Source organism: Notolabrus celidotus, chromosome 18, assembly GCF_009762535.1.
Source record: "Notolabrus celidotus isolate fNotCel1 chromosome 18, fNotCel1.pri, whole genome shotgun sequence".
NCBI classification, from domain to species: domain Eukaryota; kingdom Metazoa; phylum Chordata; class Actinopteri; order Labriformes; family Labridae; genus Notolabrus; species Notolabrus celidotus.
Window position 1 is genome coordinate 2,089,332 of NC_048289.1, and position 17,305 is coordinate 2,106,636.

General features: G+C 34.9%; 2 protein-coding genes across 2 annotated transcripts; one reads left to right on the forward strand and one right to left on the reverse strand.

Moving 5' to 3' along the window:
• Nucleotides 1-737: 737 nt before the first annotated feature.
• LOC117830466 (golgin subfamily A member 6-like protein 22) lies at nucleotides 738-4,184 on the reverse strand (the record flags this gene model as incomplete). The annotated part of the gene is made up of 2 exons (XM_034708602.1): nucleotides 3,750-4,184; nucleotides 738-2,452 (listed from the first exon to the last, which is right to left on the reverse strand). Coding segments are annotated over exons 1-2 (2,145 nt in total), but the record flags the coding sequence as incomplete, so codon positions are not given.
• A 1,253-nt stretch (nucleotides 4,185-5,437) lies between these two features.
• On the forward strand, nucleotides 5,438-7,279 carry LOC117830467 (GTPase IMAP family member 2-like). Its single transcript, XM_034708603.1, has 4 exons — nucleotides 5,438-5,820; nucleotides 5,927-5,974; nucleotides 6,357-7,054; nucleotides 7,274-7,279. Exons 1-4 carry the CDS (start codon nucleotides 5,619-5,621, stop codon nucleotides 7,277-7,279), a joined length of 954 nt encoding a protein of 317 aa, XP_034564494.1. The 5' UTR covers nucleotides 5,438-5,618.
• Nucleotides 7,280-17,305: the final 10,026 nt, after the last annotated feature.

Here is a 17,305-nt window from a genome sequence, read left to right on the forward strand (position 1 = left end):
CCTGTTTTCTCAGCAACTCACTGATTTCATTCAGGTTGTCCTTGTTATTGGTCACACATTTCACGATGTCACAAATATGTTGTTGATGTTTCTTCATTTCCTCTTCATTGTGGTCATTGAGCGCCTTCAAGAGGTCATATTTCTCATCTTTGTCTCTCATTTGTTTCTGGTACTCTTCCTTCTGAGCCGCTGATTCCTTTCTGTATTTCTCATCTTTCTCTCTCATCTCTTCAGCTTTCTTTCTGGCTTCTTCTTCATACTTCTTTATCAGATTCTCAAATTCTTTCTTAACCTTCTCAATGGCTTTCTTCTCTTTTTCCTCTTCCTCTTCTTCCTGTCTTCTTTCCTTTCTTTTCTTCTCATAGATTTCTCTTTCCTGTTCAAACTCTTCTTGGAGTTTTCTGAATCTTGTTCTTTCCACCTGTCGCCTCTGTTCCTCTTCTTCATTTCGTTTTTCCCACCACTCATTTTGTTGTTTCTCCTGACTCTCTCTTTCTTCTCTGATCTTTTCTCTTGCTTCTTCCAGCTGTCTCACAATGGTTTCTTTTTCCTCTGATTCTAACTTTATCTTTCTCTCCAAAGCTTTAAGTTTCTCTTCCCACTCCAGTCGTTGAACTTCTTCCTGATCTTTCTTCTTGCTGTCTTCTTCTTCTCTCATCTGCTTTTCTTTTCGTCTGTCCTCTTGTTCCTTCTTAATGTTTTCCTCCATTTCTTTTAGTTCTTTTTCTTTCTGTTTTCTCTCCTTCTTCCATTTCTGCTCTCTGTTGATTCTTTATCCTCTCCTCTTCTTCTTCTTGTCTCTTTAGATCGTCTTCCTTTCTTTTCTTCTCATAGATTTCTCTTTCTTGTTCAAACTCTTCTTGGAGTTTTCTGAATCTTGTTCTTTCCTCCTGTCGTCTCTGTTCCTCTTCTTCATTTCGTTTTTCCCACCACTCATTTTGTTGTTTCTCCTGACTCTCTCTTTCTTCTCTGATCTTTTCTCTTGCTTCTTCCAGCTGTCTCACAATGGTTTCTTTTTCCTCTGATTCTAACTTTATCTTTCTCTCCAAAAGTGTGAGTTTATTTTTCAACTCCAGTCGTTGAAATTCTTCCTGCTGTTTTCTCGTCCTGTCTTCTTCTTCTCTCATTTGCTTTTCTTTCTGTTTCTCCTCCTGTTCCTTCTTAATGTTTTCCTCCATTTCTTTTAGTTCTTTTTCTTTCTGTTTTCTCTCCTTTTCCATATTTGCTCTCTGTTGATTCTTTATCCTCTCTTCTTCTTCTTCTTCTTCTTGTCTCTTTTGATCCTTTTCCTTTCTTTTCTTCCCATATTTTTCTCTTTCCTGTTCAAACTCTTCTTGGACTTTTCTGAATCTTGCTCTTTCCACCTGTCGCCTCTGTTCCTCTTCTTGATTTCTTTTTTCCCACCATTCATTTTGTTGTTTCTCCCGACTCTCTCTTTCTTCTCTCATCTTTTCTCTGCTCTCCTCCAGCAGTCTGTAAATATTTTCTTTTTCCTCTGATTCTAACTTTATCTTTCTCTCCAAATCTTTAAGTTTATGTTCCCACTCCTGTTGTCGAAGTTCTTCCTGCTGTTTTCTTTTCCTGTCTTCTTCATCTCTCTTTTCCTTTTCTTTCATTTTGTCCTCTTGTTCCTTGTGTTTGATTTCCTTGTGTTCTTTAAATTCCCTTTCTCTCTTTTCTCTCTCTTTTATCATGTCTTCTTCTTGCTTTTTCATTATTTCCACCATTTCTTTACGTTTTCTTTGAAGTTCCTCCCTCTCTCTCTTCATCTCCTCTTCCTTGTCCTTGAAGAGTCTCTCCATTTTGCTCTTTATAGCAGGTTCAGCTTCTCGCAGCATCTCGTTGGTGTAGCAGCTGCCTCCATTTGTCTTCACCATTGTGTCGATCTTTGCCATCAGCTCACTGACCTGAGCTCTGTTTTGTTTCTCACGGTTATTGAACACATGGTATCTTCCTCCATAGTCAGAGATCATTTTCTTAAAGGAATCATCACATTCTGTTTTTATGTATTCTTCAATGGACAGCTTCTCCTTTTTAAGTGAATCTCCTCCAGTTAAAAGGATGATGGTGAACTTTTCAGCTTCTTTCCCAAAGCCTTCTTTGATCAGTTTTAATGTCTCCTTCTCCTCAGGTGTGACTCTTCCGATATGTACCACCAACAGGAAGACATGTGGACCTGGAGCCAGAAGACTGATGCATTTCATCATCTCTTCATGAACCTCTTCATGAGACAGAGTCACGTCAAACAGACCAGGAGTGTCGACCACAGTGACAGGACGGCCATTCACTTTACCTTCTCCTTTCTGACAGTGTTTAGAGACTGATTTCTGGCCTGATTCAGCTTTAAACTCCTCTCTTCCTAGAATGGTGTTTCCTGAAGAGCTCTTCCCACAGCCGGTCTTCCCGATCAGCACAATCCTGAGACACTCCGAGCTCTGCTTCTCATCATCACCTGTGAAAAAAGAAGGGCTGGAGTTACTTTAAATAGAGGCAGAACAGTAAAAGCTGTGTTGCACGATCTTACAGTTTTTCTCGATTGTTTACACACAAATACTGGTTATTGAGACACAATGACCACAACATGTAACCCATGCACCAACCCCCTGAACCAATTCTGCTCAACTACAAGCACAATTCCTGCTTTACACTCCAATTTAAAACACACTTTTTTCAAAACACTACACACAATTCTCTGCATGTGGCACAATTCTCATGAAGAAAATCTCTAGTTTTCACAAGGAACACACTGTCATTCAAAACCTAAAGTTAATGGCCCTACTATGCACACTGACTCATTACATGGGCAAACACCTGTCACACAGTTCTACAATTAGCAATCAGAGCTTTAATTCCATCGCTGCTTGGCCAGGGTAAACATTGCTTGTGATGTGGATGAGGTGATGTGACCAGACCAAAACAGAAGAGAGGATGCAGCATAGTTTTTTTTAACTGTATACAGTAAATTATTCTGTTGTTTTGTATGTAGACCACTGTATGTGTAACTTTGTGTTGGTTGGGATTTACACTGTGTACAGTTTTTTGGGGGGGGAAAAATAAAATATAATTGTTACCATGTATTTGTGTGTTTTGAGTATAAAAACAATATATAAGCCTATTTGTCAAGCCTATTTGTTGTTTCTTTGTATTTATAGCTAAGGTTATTGTTATTATATTTTTTATTTTATTTTTTATTGTAGGTCTTATTCTTATTCTTATGCCTTGTACTAAGAGAGCACAGTGTACTAAAGTCAAATTCCTTGTGTGTTCAAGCATACTTGGCAAATAAAGCTGATTCTGATACTGATATTCTAAAATATTTTACTACGTACACACTTATGTAGTATGTACTGTCTGTAGTAAGTGTAACACTGAACTAAAAAGGCCTAAGTCATTATGATGAATGGAAAGGTGTTTTCCATTCATCATAGTGTTTTACATTGAGCACATCAGTGTTCAACTGGTTCTTATAAATGTCTATTCATACGGTGGGTTGAGTGTGTCATTTGAAAACAAAACACCATTTTGAGAAGAAATAACATTGTTTTGAATGTAAATTTTCATTTAGCAGGAGAACTGAGGGGTTTTGCACGGTGTGTGTGTGTGTTTTTATTTCAGTGTAGAGTTCTGAGAGTATGAGGCATGCTTTCAGAAAATGTGTGTAAACAATCGAGAAAAACTGTAAACAGGCTGCTTATCAGACAAAACTGATCTGATCTCATATCTATACAGTAAAACTTTGTTGTACTTACAAGTAACCAGGTCTTCAAGCTTAGCATGTAGTCTGCTGATCTTTTCCATTTGGACATGTGCAAATGTTTCTGTTGTGTAGCTGCAGGGTTTGTCTTTGTAAAGTCTTGTTTTTTCCACCATGTCCAACAGCTCTGGGATCTGCTGTTTGTCCTTGATGTTGAAAACAAAAGATCTTCCTCCACAGCTCTGAAGGAGCTCCTGAATGGAATTGTTTTTCTTTAGAAAGTTAACAACAGCTGGAGCTGTAGGATCACATGGCACAGTGAACAGAATCATGGAGAAGTCACTGACTTGAGAGCTGAAGGTGTCCTGGATCATCTTTGACTCTCCCTTGTCCTCTTCTGTGAGGGGACCCACAGGTAGGACCAGAATGAAGGCATGGACACCCTCAGGATCACAGAGGGAGACACACCTGAGTGATTCCTTCATCACTGTCTCCAGAGGTATTCCATATTCATATATATATATATTAGGGGTGTACATTTTAAGTATTTTCCGTGATCAATTTTTGGAAATGTTAACGATCAATTATCGATTAATTGATAAAAAAAACATTATTATTCTTGTGTCAAAAACAAGGCCAAATACGTTGTTTTCCCCATATATTATATTTTCTACAGCAACAAAATGCATATATATATATATATATATATATATATATATATATATATATATATATATATATATATATATATATATATATACATATATATACATATATATGTATATACTTGCCAGTTGATGGTTCACGAGATGCACCTTTGATTCTGACATGTTCAACCATTCTGCATGTGAAGACTTATGCGATGAACTAATGCCTCAATGTTGTGGAGGGTGAGACTATTCAATAGAGACCCATTCTAATACATTTTGATCAACATGACATAAGCACTTGATAATGTAGGAAACAGCAGAGAATTGTACAGAATCATTTACATGGATGTACCAAAGCATTTACAACTTGTTCAAAGAAATGAGAAACTGCTTTCTTGATGTGCACAAGTGACGCAATGATGTGAAGATGGAACAAGTACTTTTGAGAATTTCAATTCTGATCTGAGAAATGTATCAAAGCCACTGAGAAAAACTGTAATCATGAGCTGACGTTTTCAGCTCTACATTTATCACTCTTAATACAGAGGTGTGTGATGTTTGTTGATATCTTCACTAGTAACTGTAATGAAAGTCTATGTTCACTGCTGATAAAATTATAATCTGTATCCTTACAGACACATCTGATCTGTTTCCTCTGAGGCGCAGTCGCAGCATGACTTTGTTACCACCTCACAGTGAGTTAAACTTGAATTCAGATTTATAGTAATACTTGTGTTTACAGTATTTGTGAGAGACAGTTTTAAGTAGTATCAAACCCATAGAATTACATATTAATTCAGTCATAAATAAAAACAATAAACACAAGTTACTCTTTTTTCAATCCTTGTTTTTCACAGTGTCTGAGCTGAGGATGGTTCTGCTGGGGAACAGCTGGTCTGAGAGGAGTTCAGTGGGGAACTTTATACTCGGAGAGACTGAGTTCAACACTGAGGAAGAACCAGACGGCTGTTTGACGGTCAGAAGACAGATAAAGGGGAAAGACATAGTTCTCATCAACACTCCAGATCTGCTGCGTCCCCACATCTCTGAAGACAGACTGACAGAACATGTGACTGACTGTGTGAGACTCTGATCCTGGACCTCATGTGTTCCTGCTGGTTCTACAGCCTGAAGACTTCAGTGAGAAACACAAACTGAGACTCTGCAGAGTCCTTAAACGCTTCAGTAATCGATCATTTGATCATTCATTGATACTGATATCATCACCCAGAGAGCAGGGCTCTAAACAAACTCAGTATTCTCCCCTCAAAGACATGATCAGAGAGTGTAGGGACAGATATGTGAAGCGGATGAACCTTGAACTTCCAGAGCTGTTGACACGTTTGGGTCAAATTGTGAAGGAGCACGATGGAGAGCATGTCAGCTGTGATGTGTTCATGGATCCAACGGGTGAAACACAAAGCACACAACAAGAGGAAACAAAGCCTGGCAGCCTGCATGCTGTTACTTCTGCTGGTAAGAACAAGATGTTTTCACAAAACAGATGAAACGTTTCTCATACATATCATCATTGATGACATTAAATCATGAGGCTGCAAGTTTAAGTGTCATCTTTTTACAGGTCTGTGTGCCAGTGATGACGGGGTGACACCTCCTCCTCCAGGAGAGAGTAAGTAAACTATCAAACATGCACACGTTATTATCACTGAGAGTCCTTCTGGTTAAAAAACAGCAAACCTGTAAACATTCAGCCAGAAGTTCGCTCCAGTTCTTTAGCTGTCATGCATGTTATCTAAAGCGGTCACCTACACTGACACTCTGTTCTCAGGCTCCCTACAAATAGCAGATACACAATGTAAAGACAACTTTAAAAAAGAACAACACAGAACATGAGACATAGATCAAGCTAAAGTAAAATATATAATACAAATGTAGAAATGAAACATGCTGAGGTTAGTGAAAAAAACAGTGAAAACCAGTAAACAGTGTTGCAGAGGTAATCCTGAATCTTTCTCTGTTTTTCTCTTCTTTGTTTGTTTGTTATGTTACAGTGAGAATTCTGCTGCTGGGTAAAAATGATGACTTTAAAACAAAGCTTGGTGCCTTGATCACTCAAAAAGAAAAACAATGGAAAAAGCCATTTGCAGGCAAAGAAAGTGTGGAGACTGGAGAGTGGAGAGGAAAGCCTTTAAAAGTAGTAAAAACTGCAGATGTTTTCAGTCTGCCTGTGAAGAAGCTCAGAGGACAGATGAGGAACGCTGTGAGTCTTTGTCCTCCAGGACCAAATGTCTTGCTGCTGTTAGTGAATCCTTCAGAGTTCACTGAAGAGAACAGACAAAGACTGAATTTCATCCTCAGTTTTTTTGGTCAAGATGCTTTTAAACACTCAGTGATCATCAGCACACAGGAGGACGGTCAACCAGACGACTCTTTAACACGTCTACTTAAAGACTGTGGAGACAGAAACTACAGCATGGATGAAAATGACATCCACTCATTAATGACGCAGATTGAGAACCTTATTAATGAGAACAAAGGAGACTTCCTCACCCTCACTGATCACTTGATCACTCGGAAGTCTGACCACATGAAACCAGCTTTAAACCTGGTCCTGTGTGGGAGGAGAGGAGCAGGGAAGACTTCAGCAGCAAAGGCCATTTTAGGTCAGACAGGTCTTCATTCAGCCTCCAGCTCATCAGAGTGTGTTAAACATCAGGGAGAGGTGTGTGGACGTTGGCTTTCCCTGGTGGTATATATATATATATATATATATATATATATATATATATATATATATATATATATATATATATGTGTGTATATATATATATGTATATATGTATATGTATATGTATATGTATATATGTATATATATAGATATATATATATCTATATATATATCCGTTTACTTATACGTAAATGTGAATCTTGTCCAGTCACTTTCAATCAATCTCCCACATACACTAAGGTGTAACTTAACCAATTTACAATAAATGTCATCAAAGCTTTAGCCATAGTTTACATCAGAAGGTCCCTCCAGAGTGCACTGTTATATTGACAACATGACTCAGCAGTTTGACTGTCTTATCCGTACACAATGACACAAGGACTTGTCACTCTGATGGCACTGACATGTTCATTCACACAGATATTTACTTTTGAGAGAGGAACTAAGGATTTTGAGCAAGATACTGGCTTTTGCAGGTAATCAATGGTGTTTTGATTTTTTTTTTAAATGTTTTGAGAAATGCACTTAATGTTTGCAAATGTCGAGGATGATTTGATTAATGTACCAAAGCGACTGAGAAAAACTGTAAACTGAAAACAGGTGTTCCAGGAATGTTTTCTACTGTGGCCCTGAAGTGCAAATCCCAACAACAAATCAAAAAATACTCCACGACAAATCAGAAAACACTACGACAAATCAGAAAACACTACGACAAATCAGAAAACACTACGACAAATCAGAAAACACTACGACAAATCAGAAAACACTACGACAAATCAGAAAACACTACGACAAATCAGAAAACACTACGACAAATCAGAAAACACTACGACAAATCAGAAAACACTACGACAAATCAGAAAACACTACAACAAATCAGAAAACACTACGACAAATCAGAAAACACTACAACAAATCAGAAAACACTATGACAAATCAGAAAACACTACGACAAATCAGAAAACACTACAACAAATCAGAAAACACTACGACAAATCAGAAAACACTACAACAAATCAGAAAACACTACGACAAATCAGAAAACACTACAACAAATCAGAAAACACTACAACAAATCAGAAAACACTACGACAAATCAGAAAACACTATGACAAATCAGAAAACACTACGACAAATCAGAAAACACTACAACAAATCAGATAACACTACAACAAATCAGAAAACACTACGACAAATCAGAAAACACTACGACAAATCAGAAAACACTACAACAAATCAGAAAACACTACGACAAGAAAACACTACAACAAATAAGAAAACACTACAACAAATCAGAAAACACTACAACAAATCAGAAAACACTACAACAAATCAGAAAACACTACAACAAATCAGAAAACACTACAACAAATCAGAAACACTACAACAAATCAGAAAACACTACGACAAATCAGAAAACACTACAACAAATCAGAAAACACTACAACAAATCAGAAAACACTACAACAAATCAGAAAACACTACAACAAATCAGAAAACACTACAACAAATCAGAAAACACTACAACAAATCAGAAAACACTACGACAAGAAAACACTACGACAAATCAGAAAACACTACAACAAATCAGAAAACACTACAACAAATCAGAAAACACTACAACAAATCAGAAAACACTACAACAAGAAAACACCACGACAAATCAGAAAACACTACGACAAATCAGAAAACACTACAACAAATCAGAAAACACTACAACAAATCAGATAACACTACAACAAATCAGAAAACACTACAACAAATCAGAAAACACTACGACAAATCAGAAAACACTACGACAAATCAGAAAACACTACAACAAATCAGAAAACACTACAACAAATCAGAAAACACTACAACAAATCAGAAAACACTACGACAAATCAGAAAACACTACAACAAATCAGAAAACACTACAACAAATCAGAAAACACTACGACAAATCAGAAAACACTACGACAAATCAGAAAACACTACAACAAATCAGAAAACACTACAACAAATCAGAAAACACTACAACAAATCAGAAAACACTACAACAAGAAAACACCACGACAAATCAGAAAACACTACGACAAATCAGAAAACACTACAACAAATCAGAAAACACTACGACAAATCAGAAAACACTACAACAAATCAGAAAACACTACAACAAATCAGATAACACTACAACAAATCAGAAAACACTACGACAAATCAGAAAACACTACAACAAATCAGAAAACACTACGACAAATCAGAAAACACTACGACAAATCAGAAAACACTACGACAAATCAGAAAACACTACAACAAATCAGAAAACACTACAACAAATCAGAAAACACTACAACAAATCAGAAAACACTACAACAAATCAAAAAAACACTACAACAAATCAGAAAACACTACAACAAATCAGAAAACACTACAACAAATCAGATAACACTACGACAAATCAGAAAACACTACTACAAATCAGATGACACTACAACAAATCAGAAAACAGTACGACAAATCAGAAAACACTACAACAAGAAAACACTACAACAAATCAGAAAACACTACAACAAATCAGAAAACACTACAACAAATCAGAAAACACTACAACAAGAAAACACTACAACAAATCAGAAAACACTACAACAAGAAAACACTACAACAAATCAGAAAACACAACAACAAATCAGAAAACACTACGACAAGAAAACACTACAACAAATCAGAAAACACTACAACAAATCAGAAAACACTACAACAAATCAGAAAACACTACAACAAATCAGAAAACACTACAACAAATCAGAAAACACTACAACAAATCAGAAAACACTACGACAAATCAGAAAACACTACAACAAATCAGATGACACTATGACAAATCAGAAAACAGTACGACAAATCAGAAAACACTATGACAAATCAGATAACACTACTACAAATCAGAAAACACTACAACAAATCAGAAAACACTACAACAAATCAGAAAACACTACGACAAATCAGAAAACACTACAACAAATCAGAAAACACTACGACAAATCAGAAAACACTACAACAAATCAGAAAACACTACGACAAATCAGAAAACACTACAACAAGAAAACACTACAACAAATCAGAAAACACTACAACAAATCAGAAAACACTACAACAAATCAGAAAACACTACAACAAATCAGAAAACACTACAACAAATCAGAAAACACTACAACAAATCAGAAAACACTACAACAAATCAGATAACACTACTACAAATCAGAAAACACTACGACAAATCAGAAAACACTACGACAAATCAGAAAACACTACGACAAATCAGATGACACTATGACGAATCAGAAAACACTACAACAAATCAGATGACACTACAACAAATCAGAAAACACTACGACAAATCAGAAAACACTACAACAAATCAGAAAACACTACTACAAATCAGATGACACTATGACAAATCAGAAAACAGTACGACAAATCAGAAAACACTACGACAAATCAAAAAACACTACAACAAATCAGAAAACACTACGACAAATCAGAAAACACTACAACAAATCAGAAAACACTACAACAAATCAGAAAACACTACGACAAATCAGAAAACACAACGACAAATCAGAAAACACTACGACAAATCAGAAAACACTACAACAAATCAGATAACACTACAACAAATCAGAAAACACTACAACAAATCAGAAAACACTACAACAAATCAGAAAACACTACAACAAATCAGAAAACACTACAACAAATCAGAAAACACTACAACAAATCAGAAAACACTACGACAAATCAGAAAACACTACAACAAATCAGAAAACACTACGACAAATCAGAAAACACTACAACAAATCAGAAAACACTACGACAAATCAGAAAACACTACAACAAGAAAACACTACAACAAATCAGAAAACACTACAACAAATCAGAAAACACTACAACAAATCAGAAAACACTACAACAAATCAGAAAACACTACAACAAATCAGAAAACACTACAACAAATCAGAAAACACTACAACAAATCAGATAACACTACTACAAATCAGAAAACACTACGACAAATCAGAAAACACTACGACAAATCAGAAAACACTACGACAAATCAGAAAACACTACAACAAATCAGAAAACACTACAACAAATCAGAAAACACTACAACAAATCAGAAAACACTACAACAAATCAGAAAACACTACAACAAATCAGAAAACACTACGACAAATCAGAAAATACTACAACAAGAAAACACTACGACAAATCAGAAAACACTACAACAAATCAGAAAACACTACAACAAATCAGAAAACACTACAACAAATCAGAAAACACTACAACAAATCAGAAAACACTACGACAAATCAGAAAACACTACGACAAATCAGAAAACACTACAACAAATCAGAAAACACTACAACAAATCAGAAAACAGTACAACAAGAAAACACCACGACAAATCAGATAACACTACGACAAATCAGAAAACACTACGACAAATCAGAAAACACTACAACAAATCAGAAAACACTACAACAAATCAGAAAACACTACAACAAATCAGAAAACACTACGACAAATCAGATAACACTACAACAAATCAGATAACACTACAACAAATCAGAAAACACTACAACAAATCAGATAACACTACAACAAATCAGAAAACACTACAACAAATCAGAAAACACTACGACAAATCAGAAAACACTACAACAAATCAGAAAACACTACAACAAATCAGAAAACACTATGACAAATCAGAAAACACTACAACAAATCAGAAAACACTACGACAAATCAGAAAACACTACAACAAATCAGATAACACTACGACAAATCAGAAAACACTAGAACAAATCAGAAAACACTACAACAAATCAGATAACACTACAACAAATCAGAAAACACTATGACAAATCAGAAAACACTATGACAAATCAGAAAACACTACAACAAATCAGAAAACACTACGACAAATCAGAAAACACTACAACAAATCAGAAAACACTACAACAAATCAGAAAACACTACGACAAATCAGAAAACACTACGACAAATCAGAAAACACTACAACAAATCAGAAAACACTACAACAAATCAGAAAACACTACAACAAATCAGAAAACACTACAACAAATCAGATAACACTACAACAAATCAGATAACACTACAACAAATCAGAAAACACTACAACAAATCAGAAAACACTACAACAAATCAGAAAACACTACAACAAATCAGAAAACACTACGACAAGAATACAGTACGACAAATCAGAAAACACTACAACAAATCAGAAAACACTACAACAAATCAGAAAACACTACGACAAATCAGAAAACACTACGACAAATCAGAAAACACTACAACAAATAAGAAAACAATACAATAAATCAGAAAACACTACAACAAATCAGAAAACACAACAACAAATCAGAAAACACTACAACAAATCAGAAAACACTACAACAAATCAGAAAACACTACGACAAATCAGAAAACACTACGACAAATCAGAAAACACTACAACAAATCAGAAAACACTACGACAAATCAGAAAACACTACAACAAGAAAACACTACGACAAATCAGAAAACACTACGACAAATCAGAAAACACTACAACAAATCAGAAAACACTACAACAAATCAGAAAACACTACGACAAATCAGAAACACTACGACAAATCAGAAAACACTACAACAAATCAGAAAACACTACGACAAATCAGAAAACACTACAACAAATCAGAAAACACTACGACAAATCAGAAAACACTACAACAAATCAGAAACACTACAACAAATCAGAAAACACTACAACAAATCAGAAAACACTACAACAAATCAGAAAACACTACAACAAATAAGAAAACAATACAATAAATCAGAAAACACTACGACAAATCAGATAACACTACAACAAATCAGAAAACACTACAACAAGAAAACACTACGACAAATCAGATAACACTACGACAAATCAGAAAACACTACAACAAGAAAACACTACGACAAATCAGAAAACACTACAACAAATCAGAAAACACTACAACAAGAAAACACTACGACAAATCAGAAAACACTACGACAAATCAGAAAACACTACGACAAATCAGAAAACACTACGACAAATCAGAAAACACTACAACAAATCAGAAAACACTACGACAAATCAGAAAACACTACGACAAATCAGAAAACACTACGACAAATCAGAAAACACTACGACAAATCAGAAAACACTACGACAAATCAGAAAACACTACAACAAATCAGAAAACACTATGACAAATCAGAAAACACTACGACAAATCAGAAAACACAACAACAAATCAGAAAACACTACAACAAATCAGAAAACACTACAACAAATCAGAAAACACTACAACAAATCAGAAAACACTACGACAAATCAGAAAACACTACAACAAATCAGAAAACACTACGACAAATCAGAAAACACTACGACAAATCAGAAAACACTACGACAAATCAGAAAACACTACAACAAATCAGAAAACACTACAACAAATCAAATAACACTACGACAAATCAAATAACACTACAACAAATCAAAAAACACTACAACAAATCAGAAAACACAACAACAAATCAGAAAACACTACGACAAATCAGAAAACACAACAACAAATCAGAAAACACTACAACAAATCAGAAAACACTACGACAAATCAGAAAACACTACGACAAATCAGATAACACTACGACAAATCAAATAACACTACAACAAATCAAAAAACACTACAACAAATCAGAAAACACTACGACAAATCAAAAAACACTACAACAAATCAGAAAACACTACGACAAATCAGAAAACACTACGACAAATCAGAAAACACAACAACAAATCAGAAAACACTACAACAAATCAGAAAACACTACAACAAATCAGAAAACACTACGACAAATCAGAAAACACTACAACAAATAAGAAAACAATACAATAAATCAGAAAACACTACAACAAATCAGAAAACACAGCAACAAATCAGAAAACACTACAACAAATCAGAAAACACAACAACAAATCAGAAAACACTACAACAAATCAGAAAACACTACAACAAATCAGAAAACACTACGACAAATCAGAAAACACTACAACAAATCAGAAAACACTACAACAAATCAGAAAACACTACAACAAATCAGAAAACACTACAACAAATCAGAAAACACTACGACAAATCAGAAAACACTACAACAAATCAGAAAACACAACAACAAATCAGAAAACACTACAACAAATCAGAAAACACTACAACAAATCAGATAACACTACAACAAATCAGAAAACACTACGACAAATCAGAAAGCACTACGACAAATCAGAAAACACTACAACAAGAAAACACTACGACAAATCAGAAAACACTACGACAAATCAGAAAACACTACAACAAATCAGAAAACACTACAACAAATCAGAAAACACTACGACAAATCAGAAAACACTACAACAAATCAGAAAACACTACGACAAATCAGAAAACACTACAACAAATCAGAAAACACTACAACAAATCAGAAAACACTACGACAAATCAGAAAACACTACGACAAATCAGAAAACACTACGACAAATCAGAAAACACTACGACAAATCAGAAAACACTACAACAAATCAGAAAACACTACGACAAATCAGAAAACACTACAACAAATCAGAAAACACTACGACAAATCAGAAAACACTACGACAAGAAAACACTACAACAAATCAGAAAACACTACAATAAATCAGAAAACACTACAACAAATCAGAAAACACTACGACAAATCAGAAAACACTACAACAAGAAAACACTACGACAAATCAGAAAACACTACAACAAGAAAACACTACGACAAATCAGAAAACACTACGACAAATCAGAAAACACTACGACAAATCAGAAAACACTACGACAAATCAGAAAACACTACAACAAGAAAACACTACGACAAATCAGAAAACACTACAACAAGAAAACACTACGACAAATCAGAAAACACTACGACAAATCAGAAAACACTACGACAAATCAGAAAACACTACAACAAATCAGAAAACACTACAACAAATCAGAAAACACTACGACAAATCAGAAAACACTACAACAAATCAGAAAACACTACAACAAATCAGAAAACACTACAACAAATCAGATAACACTACAACAAATCAGAAAACACTACGACAAATCAGAAAACACTACAACAAATCAGATAACACTACAACAAATCAGAAAACACTACAACAAATCAGAAAACACTACAACAAATCAGAAAACACTACAACAAATCAGATAACACTACAACAAATCAGAAAACCCTACGACAAATCAGAAAGCAGTACGACAAATCAGAAAACACTACAACAAGAAAACACTACAACAAATCAGAAAACACTACAACAAATCAGAAAACACTACAACAAATCAGATAACACTACAACAAATCAGATAACACTACAACAAATCAGAAAACACTACAACAAATCAGAAAACACTACAACAAATCAGATAACACTACAACAAATCAGATAACACTACAACAAATCAGATAACACTACAACAAATCAGAAAACACTACAACAAATCAGAAAACACTACAACAAATCAGAAAACACTACGACAAATCAGAAAACACTACGACAAATCAGAAAACACTACAACAAATCAGAAAACACTACGACAAATCAGAAAACACTACAACAAATCAGAAAACACTACGACAAATCAGAAAACACAACAACAAATCAGAAAACACTACAACAAATCAGAAAACACTACAACAAATCAGAAAACACTACAACAAATCAGAAAACACTACAACAAATCAGAAAACACTACAACAAATCAGAAAACACTACAACAAATCAGAAAACACTACAACAAGAAAACACTACGACAAATCAGAAAACACTACGACAAATCAGAAAACACTACAACAAATCAGAAAACACTACAACAAATCAGAAAACACTATAACAAGATTACCCAAAAAAAAGTTAAAGTCTGACTGGACTCACCTGCGTCTTTAGTCGCCATGACGTCTCTCTGCTGTAAACATCAGAGACTGTTTCAACTGGAAAAGAACAGAAGGGTTTGAGAACGTGAAGAAAAGATTAGAGGTCAGTTTGGTTACTGAGGATGACAAACCTTATACAGATGTATTTTTTTCTGTCATGTTTAAGATAAGATAATATTTTATTGATCTCAATTAGAAATTAGGTCATTGCAGCAACACAGACAAATGTGATTTAAATCATACGGCTCATGTTATTTCATGTCTTGTTATGTACTACAGTCATGTATCTTGTGTAACTGTACATTTGACTTATTACCATTAGCAGAGCTTTCCAAATATACGCCACAAATGTATTGTAGAAGTCTCCACAGCCTGAACATTAACTTTCAAAAACTCCTTCACTGCTTAAACAGTGATGAACACCTGGGGTCTCATTTATAAAGATTGCTTACGCACAAAACGGGGCCTGAAATTGGCGTACGCCAGTTTCCACGCCAAGTTTGTGATTTATAAAAAATAAACTTGACGTGAAAATGTGACTACCGGTGACCAAACTCTGACCCAGGCTTATGTACATTATAGAGGCAGGGGGAAATTGGCGACACAGTTGGTGAGAGGGAGAACTGAAGTCAGATTATATTTGAATGCCTTTTACACATTTCATTCATTGAATAAGAACATATTAACAGACCCACATCACCATCATCACTAAAATCTGCATATTTTATTTGAATGTGTGTTTGTTGTGAGTCGTTTCCAATAAGCTGTCATTAAAAGATAAAAGTCTTAAAGTTCATCAAATATTTCATCAGCTTTGTCTCACCGTCACATTTCTCCAAAGTGGAGAGGAAACACACGGACTGTATCCTAACATGTTCGTCTGGAGGTAAAACCAAAGTAACATCGAGCAAAGTGCAGAGTCACTGATTGTAGTTATACTTTAATAAAGACTACTGTACAGAGTCACTGAGTGTAGTTATACTTTAATAAAGACTGCTGTACAGAGTCACTGAGTGTAGTTATACTTTAATAAAGACTGCTGTACAGAGTCACTGAGTGTAGTTATACACACACATTTACATCACCATATCACCAGGGGATTATAGTCCCATACAAACACTGAGTAAATGCATTGAACAAATCAATGACTGGACGAGACAGAACTTTCTTCAGTTAAACAAAGAAAAAACTGAAATGATTGTTTTTGGAGCCAAGGAAGAAAGGTTAAAGGTTACTGCTCAG